Here is a 17,647-nt window from a genome sequence, read left to right as displayed (position 1 = left end):
CTAAGCCGGTCAGCACGGGTCTCCGTCCTACACTCAGCTGTGCCTATACACTAGGGTTGGCCAGGGTTCCCCGTACCTCTACACACGTCCCCTCGGGTACGTATCTATTTATATTGCTGTGAAAATTAGTTTGGTTTTTTTTATGAAAGACTGCCCCCTCAGCCGGGCTCGCCTGCTCCTTGTTTCACGCTGGCCTCTTCTGCCAGCGACACTGTATTTCCCCCAACACGGCCACCTGAGTGCACAACCAAGCCAGTTCATATGGGCCGAGCAGTCTCCCAAGGCCCGCCCCTCAGCCACTCAGAGAGAGGGAAAGCACACACACACTCTTCCCCACCTCTCCGTGTCATCGCCATGGCCGACAGGCGGATCCCACGAGACTGCTGCCCTCTACCTGCAGTAATATGAATGTGCCAGACAGTCAGTCCAGATCTCCCATGTTACACATCTTCTCCCTCAGAATGGCACCACCGGTCCATTTGAAAATCCTACAACCCAATGCCTTCCCGAGAGAAAGAATCTGCGTTTTGATGCAGTTTCCCTGCTCGGTGGACTACCCTGAAGGCATAGGGCTGCATGGCCAAGTACCACTGCGTGATTCTGGCGTTGTTATCCTTCATCCGGTGAAGCCATGCTAAGGGGGCATGATCTGTAATCAGGGTGAAGTGTCGCCCCAGGAGGTAGTACTAGAGTGACTCGACTGCCCATTTTACTGCGAGACACTTCTCGATGGTAATATAGTTTTTCTCGCGGGGAAGGAGCTTCCTGCTGATATACAGGACCGGGTGCTCGCTTCCCCGCATCCGTCTGCAGGGTGAACCTCCTACTAAAATCAGGACTGCATAGCACTGGCTTGCTACACAGTCTTCGCTTCAAAGCGAGAAAGGCTCTCTGGCACGGCTCCGTCCACTGAACCGTATTTGGGGCAGCCTTCCTGGTGAGGTCTGTCAAAGGAGCAGCAAGCGTGGCGAAGCTCGGGATGAACTTCCTGTAGTAGCCCGCTAGTCCCAAGAAAGAGCGCACCTGGGTTTTGGTTGTAGGGACCGGCCAGTCAGCCAAGGCTTTCACCTTAGCAATCAGCGGTCTGATCTGGCCGCTCCCTACTCGATACCCCAAATACTCCAACTCACTCTTCCCAATGGCACATTTCTTTGTGTTAGCAGTGAGCCCAGCCTCCCGCAAGGATTGCAGTACTGCCGCTACCTTACGCAGATGACTCGGCCAGTCCTCGCTGTGGATAACCACGTCATCTATGTAAGCCGCGGTGTACTGCTGATGGGGCCGCAAAATGCGATCCATCATCCGCTGGAAAGTGGCTGGTGCTCCGTGCAACCCAAAGGGCATGGTCCTAAATTGGTACAACCCGAAGGGAGTCGAAAACGCCGTCCTCTCTCTGGATTCTGGGGTCAGGGGTATCTGCCAGTACCCCTTCGTTAAATACTGAAGTCAACGCAAAATTGAGTTGACCCGTCCGGCTTATCCACTAAAACAATCTGACTGTTCCAGTCACTTTGGGAATCCTCTATTACCCCCAGTCTGAGCATCTCGTCAATCTCCGCCTTTACTACCTGTCTTTTACGCTCAGGTATGCGGTACAGCCTCTGGCGAACTAGCGCCCCCGGCTCAGTCTCAATGTGATGGTGGGCTACTCAAGTCTGCCCCGGGACGGGAGAAATCACATCAGGAAATTCCGCCACCAGCGTCCGCGCCTGACATTTCTGTGTTGGTGTCAGATTCTCTGCAATCTGTACCGACCCCTGTTTCGCCAACACTGAAAGATTAGGTCACAGGTCGGTGACGTCATTTGCTTGCGCCGCTAACAAAGCCTCCTGCTGTAACCAAGGCTTCAACAGGTTTACATGGTAAATGTGCTTTTCTCTCCGTTGCTCCGACTGGCAGATTTCATAATCCACCGTCCCAACCCGGCGTGTAACCTCAAACGGTCCTTGCCACTTCGCCAGAAGTTTGGACTCAGAGCTGGGTAAAAACAGAAGCACCTTATCCTCCGGCTGAAACGTGCGCAACCGGGCCCCCCTGTTATATTGGGTCTCCGGTCTGTGCTGAGCCTGCTGCAAATTGTCATGTGCCCATTTTCCCAAAGACGTTTGCGCAGATCCAACACATACCGGACAGTATTGGTCGAATTGTTCTGCTGCTCCTCATCTTTCTGAACAGATCGAGCACACCCCGGGGTCTCCGACCATACAGCAACTCGAATGGCGAAAAACCCGTGGAAGCCTGGGGTACCTCTCTGATAGCAAAGAGAAGGGGAGGAATCAGCTGGTCCCAGTAGTGCACGTCACTGTTTACAAATCTGCGCAACATGTTTGAGGGTCTTATTAAAACGCTCCACAAGACCATCGGTCTGAGGGTGAAAAACCGAGGTCCTAGTGGTCTTAATCCCCAAAAGTTTACATGTTCCACGGACTAGCCGGGACATAAAGTTGGTGCCTTGGTCGGTCAGTATTTCCTTGGGGATCACCACCCGGGAGAAAACCTTCACGAACTCGTTGGCAACAGATTTAGCAGACGCAGATCAGAGGGGAATGGCCTCTGGATAACGCGTAGCATAATCCAAAATGACCAATAGGTGTGTGTATCCTGCCGCACTCCTTTCTAACGGTCCCACTAGATCTAGTCCAATACGCTCAAACGGAGCTTCCACTAGGGGCAATGGCACCAGTGGAGCTCGCGGGACGGCTCTAGGGCTAGCTTTCTGACAGTCCCCACAGCGTTCGCAAAAACGTCTGACGTCACCATCCAGCCCCAGCCAATAGAAACGTGTCACGAGCCTCGCTTTAGTCTTGTCCCTTCCCAAATGACCAGATAGGGGAATAGCGTAAGCAAGCTGCAACAAATCCTCCTTAAAGGGTTGAGGAATGAGCAACTGGTGACGCACTTCCCCCGTCTGGGATAATTTTTCAAGACGGTACAGAAGGTCTCAATTAATCTCAAAGTGAGGGTACGTGGCGGCACGTCTGGGCTCGACCACACGACCATTAACCACCGCTGCTTGGTCAAACAGCCTGCTCAGCACGTCGTCACACCCTTGCTCGAGTCGGAAGTCACGGGAACGAGCTAAAAAATCAGCTCCCATGGCTTCCAACTCGGGATCAGTTTGGTCCTGAGCGGAGGCAGCACAGCCAGACCCCTGCGCTGCCACCGCGGCCTCCCTCCCAGTCTCTTCACCAATCGCCCCCACCTGATACTTCTCGGACTCCCTCCATTGCCAGCCCTCATTCTTAGCTGCCCGGCATTCCCGTTTAGTTTTGTGGGGTCTAAATCTGTGGCAATAGCAATCCGGGTCACGAAAGGGAAAGATCTCGCCAATTACTTCCTCTTTCTTAGCCAATAAGGAGGACCGGGCCGTCACAGCAGCCAACCAATTTTTAAACTGCTCGCAGTCCCGTCCCAGAACTACCGGTACCGGCAATCGAGGACACAAACCCAATTGCACTCGCGTCACCTGCTGGCCAATTTTCAGATTGACATACATTTTGGGATAAGTGCGCACATCCCCATGAATACATTTTATATGCACCTGTCCCGTTATTTGCTTATGCCCCGGTGAGATTAAGCTCTCTTGTATCAGGGACTGACTACACCATGAATCTAAGAGAGCCTGGGTTTGTGTATCATCCACTGACACAGGAATCACAAAACCCGTCTGCTGGAGTGACTGATGGAATGGAACAGTCTTACCTGGTCGAATGACGGCACATCCCATAGCAGGGCAATCCCGGTCGATGTGGCTCACCTCCCAGCTTGTTCCACACATCAGTGAACTGGTTTCTCGCCAGGAAGCTTCAGCAGGAGGTTGAAACACAGGACCCATCAAAGGGGATCAACGGTAGGGTGGCCGCGCGAGACCCCAGTCCAACACCACAGCAGCCTGTGGGTTACCCCACTCTGCCCCAGTTCTCGGGCCGGGAGCTCCCACTTCCACACTCCGTCCAAAGACCTTGCTACCCCTCCCCCCCCAGTCCCTTCGCCCTCCCTGGGGCCAGTAGAGGGGGTGATGCTGGTGTAGCGCGGTTTCCAGGCAGCTTAGGGGGCGTTGGTTCCACTGCCTGGTACTGCTCTGCCAGTTGGATTGCCATCTCTAGGGTGGCGGGTGCCTGCCGTTGCACCCACACCTGCTTTTCCGGAGGCAAGCACTGCAGGAACCGCTTGACCACCACTACCTCCACCAGCCTGGCAGTGGTGGTGTTTCCCCGGGTTCAACCATCCCCGTGCGTAATCCTGCAACCGGTGCGCAATGGCCCTGGGGTGTTCCCCCGCAGAAAAGCTCTCCTCCCGGAATCTGCGGCGGTAGCCCTCTGGAGTAGCACCCACGCGGTTGAGGATGGCAGTTTTTAACGTGGGGTACTCTATCCTTGCCACCGGATCCAGGGTGCTCGCCGCCGCCTGCGCCCCCCGTCAGCTGGGGCAGGAGGTAGCTAGCCCAATGCTCTCGGGCCCATCCGGCAGAAATCGCCATCCCCTCGAACACCTCCAGGTAAGCGTCCGGCCGATCCTCTGCCGTCATTTTTGTTGGCCGCTGTAGCATTGGGTCGGGCGCAGCAGCTCTTACACTCCCCTGCCCTATCTCAGTCAGGGTTTGGCGCAGGAGGTCCATTATTACGGCGAATTGCTGCGGGTCCATTCTGACTCCCTTGGCTATTGCACTGCTTGAGCTGGGCAGTGCCAGTGAATCCCACTTGTGACACCACGTGTGGAAGGGTGGGGGTATTCACTGACACAGGAGACAGAAGATTTTATTTGCAAACACCGCACAGGTTCCCAGATTTATTTATTTTACTTATTTATTTTTTTATTTAGTTTAGCCCGCAGAGGGCGCTGTTGTCCGTGGTCTGGATACTGCTGACAGTAAACCAGGCCCACGGGGTTACCAACACAGGTATCCCAATCCGTGCACCTTCAAGTGCTCAAAAATAATAATGAAAACAGAAGGCGAAAGAAAAAGGGAAAATAAAACACAGTAATAAAACTACAAACAAAAGTGCTGCTGATGCAGTGCCCCCACTGCCGCTAAGCCAGTCAGCACGGGTCTCCGTCCTACACTCAGCTGTGCCTATACACTGGGGTTGGCCAGGGTTCCCCGTACCTCTACACACGTCCCCTCGGGTACGTATTTATTTATATTGCTGTGAAAATTAGTTTTTTTTTTTTTTATGAAAGGCTGCCCCCTTAGCCGGGCTCGCATGCTCCTTGTTTCACGCTGGCCTCTTCTGCCAGCGACACTATTTCCCCCAACACGGCCACCCGAGTGCACAACCAAGCCAGTTCTTATGGGCCGAGCAGTCTCCCAAGGCCCGCCCCTCAGCCACTCAGAGAGAGGGAAAGCACACACACACTCTTCCCCACCTCTCCGTGTCATAGCCATGGCCGACAGGCGGATCCCACGAGACTGCTGCCCTCTACCTGCAGTAATACGAATGTGCCAGACAGTCAGTCCAGATCTCCCCTGTTACAAACACCCACAACAGCACTTGGGTATTGTGTATAGTGTATTGTACTCATGATGGCTGTGTGGTCCAGTGGTTAAAGAAAAGGGCTTGTAACCAGGTCCCCGGTTCAAATCCCACCTCAGCCACTGACTCATTGTGTGACCCTGAGCAAGTCACTTAACCTCCTTGTGCTCCGTCTTTTGGGTGAAACATAGTTGTGACTCCTCAGCTGATGCATAGTTCACACACCCTAATCTCTGAAAATTAACTTAATGGATATCTTGGTATTAATAGGACAGGGTGTTATGTTGTACATACTTAAGAGATGTATACATCTTCCTTATTTGAAAATCATGTTGATTGACAATTTTATAGGAAAACAGCGATTACTATGAATCAATAGTTTAGTACCAGAAGCATGCCTTGAGAGAAAAAAAAAAGTATGGTCTCTTTTTTTACCTTATTGTCCTCTGCCACCAAAGAAAAGTGTGACAAGGAGGAGGTTTAATAACATGGTGGCTCCAATGCTTGTGGTGAGGCAATATCATTCAGATGACTTTTAGACTCTGGCATGATTAAAGCACAGAGGGGAATTTTTGAAATAAAACAAAATCTTGAAAATATAGCAATTTAAAACGCCACATGACAAAACTGCACTGCAGTGCTATCACACTGACAGAACGCAGCCCTTGGAGAGAGACAGATGGAAAGGAATACATATGAATAGAACTAAAGAATGTAGAAAACAGAAATATCCAGTTGGGAGGGGGTGAAACTGGCAGACAGAATGCTGTTGGTGCAAAAAAGACCCTGGAACAGGGAAGGAGACAGATTACAGAATACTGTGTATTCTCCACCCCATTTGTGTCATTTTATGGAGCCATTTGTCTTAACACACAGTTTATTTGTTTTATGAAACCCGAAGAACAGTCAAAAGACTAGAAACACTACAACTTACTTATTAAAAATAAATCAATAAAAAAAAAAATAATAATAATACGTTTTGGCAAGCTGCTTTGCACAGAAAATATTATTATCGGTATTTCCATTTTTTGTTTTTGGGGACTTTTCCAACGCCAATGTTTTAATCTTTCCTATATTTCTAAAGTATTCTGCAGATATCTTGTGTAAGACTCGCATGCATGCAGTGTTGAAAGAGTCCAATACAAAAAAGAAAAGTTGCACCCACCTGCTCTTCTGACACTTGGGGGGGATTGGCAGGATTGTTTTGGGCCGGCCGTGGATCAGCTTGATGGTTACCGTTCCGCCTCTGACGCAGAGAGGGGAAAAACCTATTCCAGTTGAGAAGACCTCCCTGCAGAGGAAGCACCAACATTCAGAGCCAGCGATTAGTTCATTTACAGCTGCTTTTAATTACAAAGAAAAATAAATGGGGAATAGTATTCATAAACAAAGGTCTAGTACTATGGCACCTGCTGTATATGGGGTTGTGACAGAGATCGAATGAGTCTTAGTGTTAGATCTCCCTCTCGACCTGTGAGAGCACGGTATACGAGGAACAGAGTACCCTTAATGAAATGGCACGACAATTTATTCCGTAGGGTAGATGGAAGTCGGTCAGTTCGGAAGGGGGCGGAGCCATGGCACCCGAGCTCAGTGACCCAGACGGTAAGCGGCGTGGCATCCGAGGACTGGAGGAGCGGATGCGCTCGTTAACCTCGGGGTCATGGGCGAGGGTATAAATAGGGGGCATGGCTTGAGTGATCTGTTCCTTTGCATATGGTTAAAACATATAACCGAGAAGGAGCCCGAAACGTGAACGCGACCGTGAGTGTTTTGTGTCTGTGTCCTAACACTGTGTGTCTTGTGTGTTATTGTCTCACTAAGATTACTGAGCACGATCCGGAGCTGCAGCCGCAGGCCAGCGAAAACCCGGACTTCACCACTCACCTGTCTCACTTTCGGAACTGTCTCTGTGTTTGCACCTTTTAACACTTGTATCACGCACTGTCTTTGTGTACGTGTTTAGTGTGGGTGTCGGAACGGGACTTTGGGGTTGCGGGTCAAACCCGTAGGTTTACAATTAGAAGTGATACACGCCGCTGTATCACTTCCAGCACTATTATTATTTACAGGTTTTGCCTTGAGGCTCTGGACATTTATTAAATTAAATAAACACCCTTGCACCTGTACCAACGTCTGTCCGTGTGATTATTCTGCACTGCACTCACCTGCACGTCATTACCACTTTGCCACACGTGGTGTCAGAAGTGGGATGGACTCCGCCACACTGTCGGCGCTGCTGGAGCAGCTGGACAGCAGACGGGAGGGGGAGGAAAGACGGAGAGAGGAGAGGTACACCGCGCTGATCGAGAGGGTCGGGCTGGCAATACTTCCCACAGCATCAGCGGAGCGCGGCTTCATAGCGCCCAAAGCCAGGACGCATAAAATGACGGCGGATGATGATCCAGAGGCATACCTGGTGGCATTTGAGCGGCTGGCTACCACCGCGTCATGGCCCCGACAGTTCTGGGCAAGCCAGCTGGGACCCTGCCTGATTGGGGAAGCGCAGGCAGCATACCAGGCAATGGGGGATGACGACGCCGCTCAATATGACCTGGTAAAGCTGGCTATTCTCCGCCGTCTGAATATTACGCAGGAAACGCACCGAGTGAGGTTCAGGGAGTACAGGAGGTCCCCGAACGTACGCCCCAGGGTGGTCGCGCAGAAGCTCTGTGACCACATGATACACTGGCTCACCCCGGCGCTAAAAACAACTGCCCAGATGGGGGAGGCCATCGTTATTGAGCAGTTTTGTCATGTGGTCGGTGCCGAGACCCAAGGATGGATACGGCGCCACAACCCCGACACCCTGGAACAGGCAGTCAAGCTCGCTGAGGACTTCGAGGACTCCCTGGTATCCGCCCAGACCGGGCTACTCACCCCACCTCAACGGAGCGGCCGAGCCCCACCTCCTCTCTCTGCTCCATCAGCCCCACCACCAGGACCGGTTCAACGACCTCCAAGAGCACCAACCCCAATGGGCGACCTTGCCTCCTCTTCATGGAGACCAAGGTTGGCCCCCAGCGGGGGTAGAGGTGCTGCCCCTGCCCCGTTGCCATACCAGCAGCGGGACAGACCATTTAATACTGTGCCCTCCTTTCCCCCTACCTGTTTTAGGTGCCGCCAGCCGGGACATCAGGCTAGGTCATGCCCATCTGCGATGGAGTGTGACGTGGCCGTCTGTAATCTGGCATCTGAAGCGGGTAAGCGAGGGAAAAATGGTCGGGAGGGGCCTTGTATTGTTAAGGTGATTTTTGGAAATGTGAAGACCCATGCATTAGTGGACACAGGGTGTGGTCAGACCTTAATTAGAGCATCTCTCTTGGGCGGTATGGTGTGGCAGCCACAAGGTCAGGTGGCGATCTCCTGTATCCATGGAGACACGGCAACATACCCCACAGTAAAAGCATATTTATCGGTCGGTCCGATGAAACGTTCCCTGGTAGTTGGGGTAGCGGAAAGGTTACCACATCCCATTATTCTGGGTCGGGACTGGCCCAACTATAAAGATTTATTGAAATTAAGGGCAGTCCCGGCCATACACGCAAATGTGGCAGAAAAAGTAGAAGGGGAAATAATTGGTAATGTTTTTCCCTTTCAAGCGGAAATGTTCTCTTCCCTGTTCCGGCCGAAAAAAACAAACAAAGAGAGAAGGCTGCGGAAATGGGAGGGAGCGTTAATGAGACAAGGCTGGGGGCTGGTGGGAGCCTGTTATAACGGTGAAAAACGTCAGTCAAAGGGGGTCGGAACGCAGTGTGACCGAGAGGGCGAGGTTACTGGGCCATCAAGGGCAGATGTTACTCCCGCCCCGCTCAATATACCGGACATGTGGCACTCGAATGTGAACCTAGTGTGGGAGCAGGACAATGACCCATCACTGGTGCACATTCGGGGACAGGTCCGGTCCATTGAAGGTAAGGATGTTGAAGGCGCTGGGGCACTAGTATTTCCACACTTCATTATCAAGGGGCAATTACTATATAGGGTAAACCTGGCCGCGGGCACAGGACATCCTGTAACACAATTATTGGTTCCCCCGTCTTGTCGGCTGGAGGTCATGAGGCTGGCGCATGATATCCCTTTTGCGGGGCACCTCGGAGTTGACAAGACAAGGGAACGGATATTGGCTCGATTCTTTTGGCCAGGTGTTTATAAAGAAGTGTCGAAATATGTAGCCACATGCCCAGACTGCCAGAGAGTAGCGCCGGGTCGAGTGCGCCCCGCCCCTTTGGTCCCACTGCCGATTATTTCCACCCCCTTTGAACGCATCGCAGTGGACATAGTCGGCCCTTTGCTACCTTCTGACTCCGGGTATACGCATATATTAGTGGTGGTAGATTACGCAACGCGATACCCAGAGGCAGTTCCATTGAGGTCCACTAGTGCTGCTGCGATAGCCAAAGAACTAGTGCAGATTATGGCAAGAGTAGGGATCCCCAACGAGATATTGACTGATCATGGAACTAATTTCTTGTCAAACACGCTACAGCAGGTATATAAATTACTAAAAATACGTCCCATCAGAACGTCGGTTTACCATCCACAGACGGACGGTTTGGTGGAACGTTTTAATCAGACTCTAAAGGCGATGCTGAGACGATTTGTGAATCAGGAGCAAAAACATTGGGCATCGCTTCTCCCCTACCTCCTTTTTGCAGTGAGAGAGGTGCCGCAGAGTTCGACAGGGTTCTCCCCCTTCGAGCTCTTGTACGGCCGACAGCCTCGCGGCATCCTCGATCTGTTGAGAGAGGGGTGGGAGGAGCACAAAGGCTCGTCCAAAAATGTAGTGCAGCATGTGCTCCTACTGAGAGATCGCCTAGATTTGGTCGGTCGTTTGGCCCAAGACAATCTCAGATCGGCTCAGCATCGACAACAGCAGCATTACAATCAAAATGCATTAATCCGAACCTTTCGACCTGGAGACAAGGTAATGCTGCTACTTCCCTCAGCGGAATCCAAACTATGTGCTAAATGGCAAGGGCCATATGAGGTGATTCGGGCTATAGGAAAGGTGAATTACGAAATTAAACAGCCCGATCGCCGTAACAAAAAAGAAATTTATCACATAAATTTATTAAAGCCCTGGCAGGCAAGAGAGGTGTTATTTATAGCCCCAGGCAATATAGAGGATGATTTAGGGCCCGAGCTAGAACCCTCTAGCACAAAGAACATTTCGATGGGGGAACAGTTACTTCCTGATCAGCAACGTGAACTACGTAGGTTAATTGAGGAATTTAGCGATGTTTTTTCTAACACGCCCGGTAGAACTAACCTCGCTGAATATGACATTATCTCTCCCCCAGGTGTCACAGTGAGAGAGAGACCTTACCGGGTCCCGGAAAGTCGACGGAGTGGCGTTCGCAAAGAGGTATGGGACATGCTCGAACTTGGGGTGATTGAGCCTTCCAGGAGCGAGTGGTGCAGTCCAATTGTGATAGTGGCCAAAAAGGACGGCACCAACCGCTTCTGCGTTGATTTCCGCAAGGTAAACGCTATTGCCAAGTTTGATGCGTATCCCATGCCTCGGGTCGACGAACTCCTAGATAGACTGGGGACGGCGAGGTTCATCTCCACTCTGGATCTGACGAAAGGATATTGGCAGATCCCGTTAACTCGTAGGTCTAGAGAGAAAACCGCATTTTCAACACCAGAGGGGCTGTTTCATTTTACAACCATGCCGTTTGGGTTACATGGTGCGCCTGCTGCCTTCCAGAGACTGATGGACCAGGTTTTACACCCACATCGTGAATATGCGGCAGCGTATATTGATGATGTGGTCATTTACAGCTCCACCTGGCGAGAGCATTTGGCTAGGCTCACAGCCGTCCTTCAGTCTCTAAGGGCAGCCCGGCTGACAGCTAACTTGCGAAAATGTGCGTTTGCCAAAAGAGAAACACAATATTTGGGATTTGTAATGGGGAATGGCAGGGTGAAACCCGTTGTCTCCAAGGTCCAGGCCTTGGTAGACGCGGCAATCCCCAAAACCAAGGCTCAGGTGCGGTCGCTACTGGGGTTAGCCGGTTATTACCGCCGCTTTATCCCCGAGTATGCCACAGTGGTTAATCCCTTAGTTGACCTCACCAAAAAGAGCGCACCAAATTTAATTAAATGGTCAGAAGAATGTCAGGGGGCGTTTAATACTGTTAAGCAGAGACTTTGCCAGGCCCCTGCTCTCATCACTCCAGACTTCACTAAGAGATTCATCCTCCACACCGATGCTTCGGATGTCGGTTTGGGTGCAGTCCTGTCTCAAATGGTAGGCGGAGTAGAACACCCTGTTCTGTACATAAGTAAAAAAATGCTCCCTCGGGAGCGCAACTACTCCGTCGTCGAAAAAGAGTGTTTGGCCATGAAATGGGCTACTCACTCTTTAAGATACTACCTGCTGGGACACTCATTTGATCTTGTCACTGACCACGCCCCACTCAAGTGGTTAAGCACAATGAAGGACAGCAATGCCCGGATAACTCGGTGGTATCTGGCATTGCAGCCCTTCATGTACCATATGGTACACCGTGCAGGGAAAGACCACCAAAATGCGGATTATTTTTCCCGGGAGGGGGGAGTAATGGGAAAGGTAGGTTTAGCCGAGTGTTCCTTCGGCTCCACTCTGAGCGGTGGGATATGTGACAGAGATCGAATGAGTCTTAGTGTTAGATCTCCCTCTCGACCTGTGAGAGCACGGTATACGAGGAACAGAGTACCCTTAATGAAATGGCACGACAATTTATTCCGTAGGGTAGATGGAAGTCGGTCAGTTCGGAAGGGGGCGGAGCCATGGCACCCGAGCTCAGTGACCCAGACGGTAAGCGGCGTGGCATCCGAGGACTGGAGGAGCGGATGCGCTCGTTAACCTCGGGGTCATGGGCGAGGGTATAAATAGGGGGCATGGCTTGAGTGATCTGTTCCTTTGCATATGGTTAAAACATATAACCGAGAAGGAGCCCGAAACGTGAACGCGACCGTGAGTGTTTTGTGTCTGTGTCCTAACACTGTGTGTCTTGTGTGTTATTGTCTCACTAAGATTACTGAGCACGATCCGGAGCTGCAGCCGCAGGCCAGCGAAAACCCGGACTTCACCACTCACCTGTCTCACTTTCGGAACTGTCTCTGTGTTTGCACCTTTTAACACTTGTATCACGCACTGTCTTTGTGTACGTGTTTAGTGTGGGTGTCGGAACGGGACTTTGGGGTTGCGGGTCAAACCCGTAGGATTACAATTAGAAGTGATACACGCCGCTGTATCACTTCCAGCACTATTATTATTTACAGGTTTTGCCTTGAGGCTCTGGACATTTATTAAATTAAATAAACACCCTTGCACCTGTACCAACGTCTGTCCGTGTGATTATTCTGCACTGCACTCACCTGCACGTCATTACCACTTTGCCACAGGGGTTAATGACAGTAATGGGTGAAACAAGTGACAGTACAAGTGTACATTATACTAGTGAATACTAGGGGTCCAACAATTAATCAATGCATCGATTATTCATCACCTGTCCTTAAATTTTCCGAGCTTCGATTACATATTGGTGAATCGATGCATCAAATTAGAACCCAGTTTGAAGTCTCCTCTTGCCGGTTTGCATTAAAACCTTGAGTGTGTGAGAGTGCTCTTCTTTTAGTGCTAGTACGGTAGGTTAGCGCGTTGCTAGGATACACACTTTAGGCCACTACATTCGCTTTGGACAAGCCAAATCAGAAGTAGGCCTATTGTACTCATGTTTTCTTGGTTTAAAAATTAAGGCAATACGTTTTTTTTTTAAATCTATTAAATCTACTGATTACCTCTTTAGTACTGAATTTAGTACGATAATTAAATTAGTCAGGATTTGGGATGCACACATTTTCTTTTCAGTTGTTAAACAAGTCCTTTGTATTTCTTTTGTTTTATGATTGGAAGTGTCCTAATTTGAATATAAGTTGTGCCTTTTTGTTTAACTATTATGCACACTGGTGTTTTTAGTTATTGGACCATCAAATGCTTGTTCTTTATTTTGAAAAATAAAATGTCAATTCATTGATTATCGTTGATAAATGTCTATACGACAACACTATGTAACACAATTTTTGTTCCTGGGTAGTAAGTGTTATTTCCTAATTGCTTATGCCTCAAAAGTATAGAAAATGGCTATTATTCCCCACAAACTTTGCTTTTGTGATCAGGACAGTGATATTTTGAAATGTACCTATTTCCAATGAGAAAACGGGCGAATTTGTGTCTTTTCGTTCACATAAAGTCAGAAAAAAACAACATATGAATCCAAATTAACATGTATTTATACTAAAGTAATACAAAAATAACTACAAAAGATTTAGAAGTGAGTAGTTTTTCGAGATTTACGATTATACTGTAAATCACTTTCACGAATCAGCCCCCAAATGTAGTCTCCCATCATGTTCTCGTTATACTGTCCTTGGTAGCGGCGTTCAAAGTCCAGTATATCCTGGTGGAAGTGCTCGCCTTGCTCCTCCGAGTATGCTCCCATGTTCTCCTTGAATTTATCAAGATGAGCATCAAGGATATGGACTTTGAGGGACATCCTACAGCCCATTGTGCCATAGTTCTTCACCAGAGTCTCAACCAGCTCCACATAGTTTTCGGCCTTGTGATTGCCCAGGAAGCCCCGAACCACTGCGACAAAGCTGTTCCAAGCCGCTTTCTCCTTACTAGTGAGCTTCTTGGGCAATTCATTGCACTCCAGGATCTTCTTTATCTGTGGTCTGACGAAGACACCGGCTTTGACCTTTGCCTCAGACAGCTTAGGGAAGAAGTCTTGAAGGTACTTGAAGGCTGTCGACTCCTTATCTAGAGCTCTGACAAATTGTTTCATAAGGCCCAATTTGATGTGCAGTGGTGGCATCAGCACCTTCCGGGGGTCCACCAGTGGCTCCCACTTGACGTTGTTCCTCCCCACAGAGAACTCGGTCCGCTGTGGCCAGTCCCGCCTGTGGTAGTGCGCCTTGGTGTCCCTGCTGTCCCAAAGGCAAAGATAGCAGGGAAACTTGGTAAAACCGCCTTGGAGACCCATCAGGAATGCCACCATTTTGAAGTCTCCTATGACATTGATGCCATCTCAGAAAAATGCAGATATGTATCCACTTAGGCAGCTGGAACTAAACTGAACTGGTGGGCTTAAGGACCCTGTATTTATACTACTATTTATATTACTGGAAAGTTCTAGAAAGTTCTAGAAGTTACTCCAAGTTTACTCAGCACTGAATCTATCTGGAATGTTCTGGAAAATAGGTACATTTCAAAATATCACTGTTCTGGTCACAAAAGCAAAGTTTGTGGGGAATAATAGCCATTTTCTATATTTTTGAGGCATTCAATTAGGAAATAACACTTACTACCCAGGAACCAAAAAAAAAAAAAAAATTGTTACACAGTGTAATCGAATATGAAATTAGGGTGCCGATTGCAGCACTAGTGAATACCAGTAGAAGTACATTCAATTGCGTTCAAGTCAATTACTGTGCAACAGTTGCCACTGAAATTAATGGATTCTTATAAATAACCGAGTGGATCGTTTCTTCATGTTGAACAAACCCACTGCATTTCCTTTAAAAAGAACATGTTCTTTCACAACTTCCTTGCTGTTAATTGCAAAACCAACTTACAGTTGCTACCAGTTTCTGCAAGTCATACCATCTAAAACTACTGTTTTGCAGTATGGCTACAAATAGCAATAAACACCCTACACGCAACAGGAAAGGTCAATGTCTTTTCACTCATATCTATAAACCAAAAGAGTAAAAGGTTAATATTTGTGCAACGTAACATACATCATGGCATATCCGATGCACAATATCTGTATATGGGTTCAGCAGTATAAGGGTTAGTACTGTACTGTGCCCTAATGTGATTAGTACCTATTAATAATTTCATTCAAGTCTGTCTTTGACTGACTAAATTGGTATTCCTTTTGATTTGTATTTGGAAGGGCCAGTACCTACACCTACACACGACAGTGAAATGATAACTGCCGTACATTATAAAACTCAACATGGTTTCCAACTTTTTGCAAATGCCTTTACTGTGCTATTTCTCTGATTTCTGACTACGACAGCGTGTTAAGCAATCGCTTGTCAATAGCCACATTATTCTCTGGTTCCTCTGAGTCTAACAAGATTCTGAACAAACAAAAGCAGAAGTACAGGAAAACAAGTAGGTATCTGTAATGGTAGACTAAACAACCGACGATAGAAACACAGCTCAGCTGTCTTGTGTTTTCAGTTATGTAACTGACAGTGGCCCGAAAGAACAGTTGTCTGTGAAAATGTGTTACATTTACTAAAATAAAAATAATAATAAAAATGCTTTTAAAAAAGACCAAATTCCCATTGGGCTGCTGCCACTATAAGATCGTTACCCTTATGTGGCAAAGTGGGTAAGTGAGTGCAGGTGAAGGCAATACAGCAGTGCAGAAGAAACAGACAGACAACGATATTAAGGTGCAAGGGTGTTTATTGAATTAACAATGTCCAGAGCCTGACGGCAAACACCTGTAAATAATAATGTTGTAAAGTGATACAGTGAGCAAATTAGTGCTCGTGGTGAAAAGACAGTTCTCCATGAAACAAAGGGAAGTGCTGGTATCCGGATCGTGTTAGTAGTCTAAATAACAAACAACAGTTTTTACTAAACAAACAAAACAAACACAACACTCACGTTTCTCGTAACACAGGGTCTCCTTCTAGGTTGTTTCTAAACATTTACAAAGGAACAGATCACTTTCACTACGACCCCTATTTATACCCTCCCTTGGTTAACGAGCGCATCCACTCCTCCAATCCGCGGATGCCACACTGTTTCCCGTCCGGGTCATTGCGTTCGGGTACCATAGCTCCGCCCCTTTTCTAGATGGCTGACTTCCACCTAACCCTGGGAATAAACTGTCATGCCATTTACTCCAGGGTACTCTGTTCCCTTTACACAGCACCCTCACAGGTCGGGAGGGAGATCTAACACCAAGAATCATTCGATCTCTGTCACACCTTATTAAAAATGTGTGTTGGTTAATCTACCGATTAATCAACTAATGCCCATAAATTTAATCGATTGACAGCCCCAGTTTTAAGTAATCTACAGCATACGGAAATGTTGCAATGAATGGGTCTCTTTTTAATACCTAAAGATAATAGGGTCTAAAAAGAGGTGGATCTTAATGCCTCTCTAAAATGTATTTGTACTGCATGTAGTAAAGTGGGTCAATAAAACACCATCAGAATTATATTAGAGTTACATCATAAATGCAGCTGTATTTAAAACATATGCCGTTTAGATATTTAAAATAGTCTCCAATAGAGCTAGAACCATGGGTCAATTTGTAAACAGGTATTTAAGGTATTTATTACAGTAGATACCTGCTAATCCTTACCACTATGCAGAGCATGGAACAGGGGTTCATGTTTTATTTACTTATTTAAAAGGCCCTGTCCACACTATGCCTTTAAACCGTATTAGTTACCTTTAAACCGGCTTAAAACCGCTAAATACAGTTAGTGTCTACACTACACAACGTTTAATACTGTACTCGAGAACCAGACTCAAGACCACCTCAGGGGGTAGTCTCGAGTCCGGTTCTAAATTAGATCGCATCAGCTAGTGCAGTTTGTCAGAAGACTGGACGCTGTAGAACTACATTTATGTGTACCCTCCAATATCCCAGAATGCTTTCTGATATGCTTTGGCGCATGGACAATACAAATACAGTACTCAGAACAGACCCCTGAATGAGTTGAGAATGACTATCAATACTGCTGTATCGTATACAATTTCTGAGGCTTGTTGTAAAATGGTGGATCATGGAGGGACGTGATCAGATGCCAAAATCAATGCACATTGATATCTGGAGCAATGAAATCGGTCAAGGAGAACTTCAGAGTTCAAAACAAAACACATACATTATGCTAAAATGTACCTTATGCTTTTAAGAAACAAAGCCATAACGTTCATGCTAAGAAGCACTATGTCTTCCATCGGCACAGGCTCAATATTTGCTGGGTTGTAAACATAAAATGCAGTGCATGGTGGGATAATGTCATATTAAGACCCACAGTCCATTGTGTTGCTAGGAACTGTAACGAGACTACTTTAATAGTGTGTGTACGCATTAAGCCTGACTAAATATGAAACCGTACTTTAGTGTGGACGCTATGAGCTG

General features: G+C 48.1%; 1 protein-coding gene across 6 annotated transcripts in view; it reads right to left on the bottom strand.

Moving 5' to 3' along the window:
- The window catches only part of LOC117407043 (ubiquitin-associated domain-containing protein 2-like), a 101,117-nt gene that overhangs the window by 15,513 nt on the left and 67,957 nt on the right, over positions 1-17,647 (bottom strand). For all 6 annotated transcript variants that reach the window (XR_004545023.2, XR_004545022.2, XM_059029049.1 and 3 more), the window contains one exon: positions 6,640-6,765. Coding sequence is in view for 4 of the 6 variants with exons in the window: in XM_059029049.1 (XP_058885032.1) it covers positions 6,640-6,765 (126 nt within the window). In the remaining 2 variants the exon portion in view is untranslated. The remainder of the gene's footprint in view (positions 1-6,639; positions 6,766-17,647) is intronic.

Source organism: Acipenser ruthenus, chromosome 8, assembly GCF_902713425.1.
Source record: "Acipenser ruthenus chromosome 8, fAciRut3.2 maternal haplotype, whole genome shotgun sequence".
NCBI lineage: Eukaryota > Metazoa > Chordata > Actinopteri > Acipenseriformes > Acipenseridae > Acipenser > Acipenser ruthenus.
The sequence above is the reverse complement of the archived record's forward strand: the minus strand, read 5'-3'. Positions and strand labels throughout refer to the sequence as shown.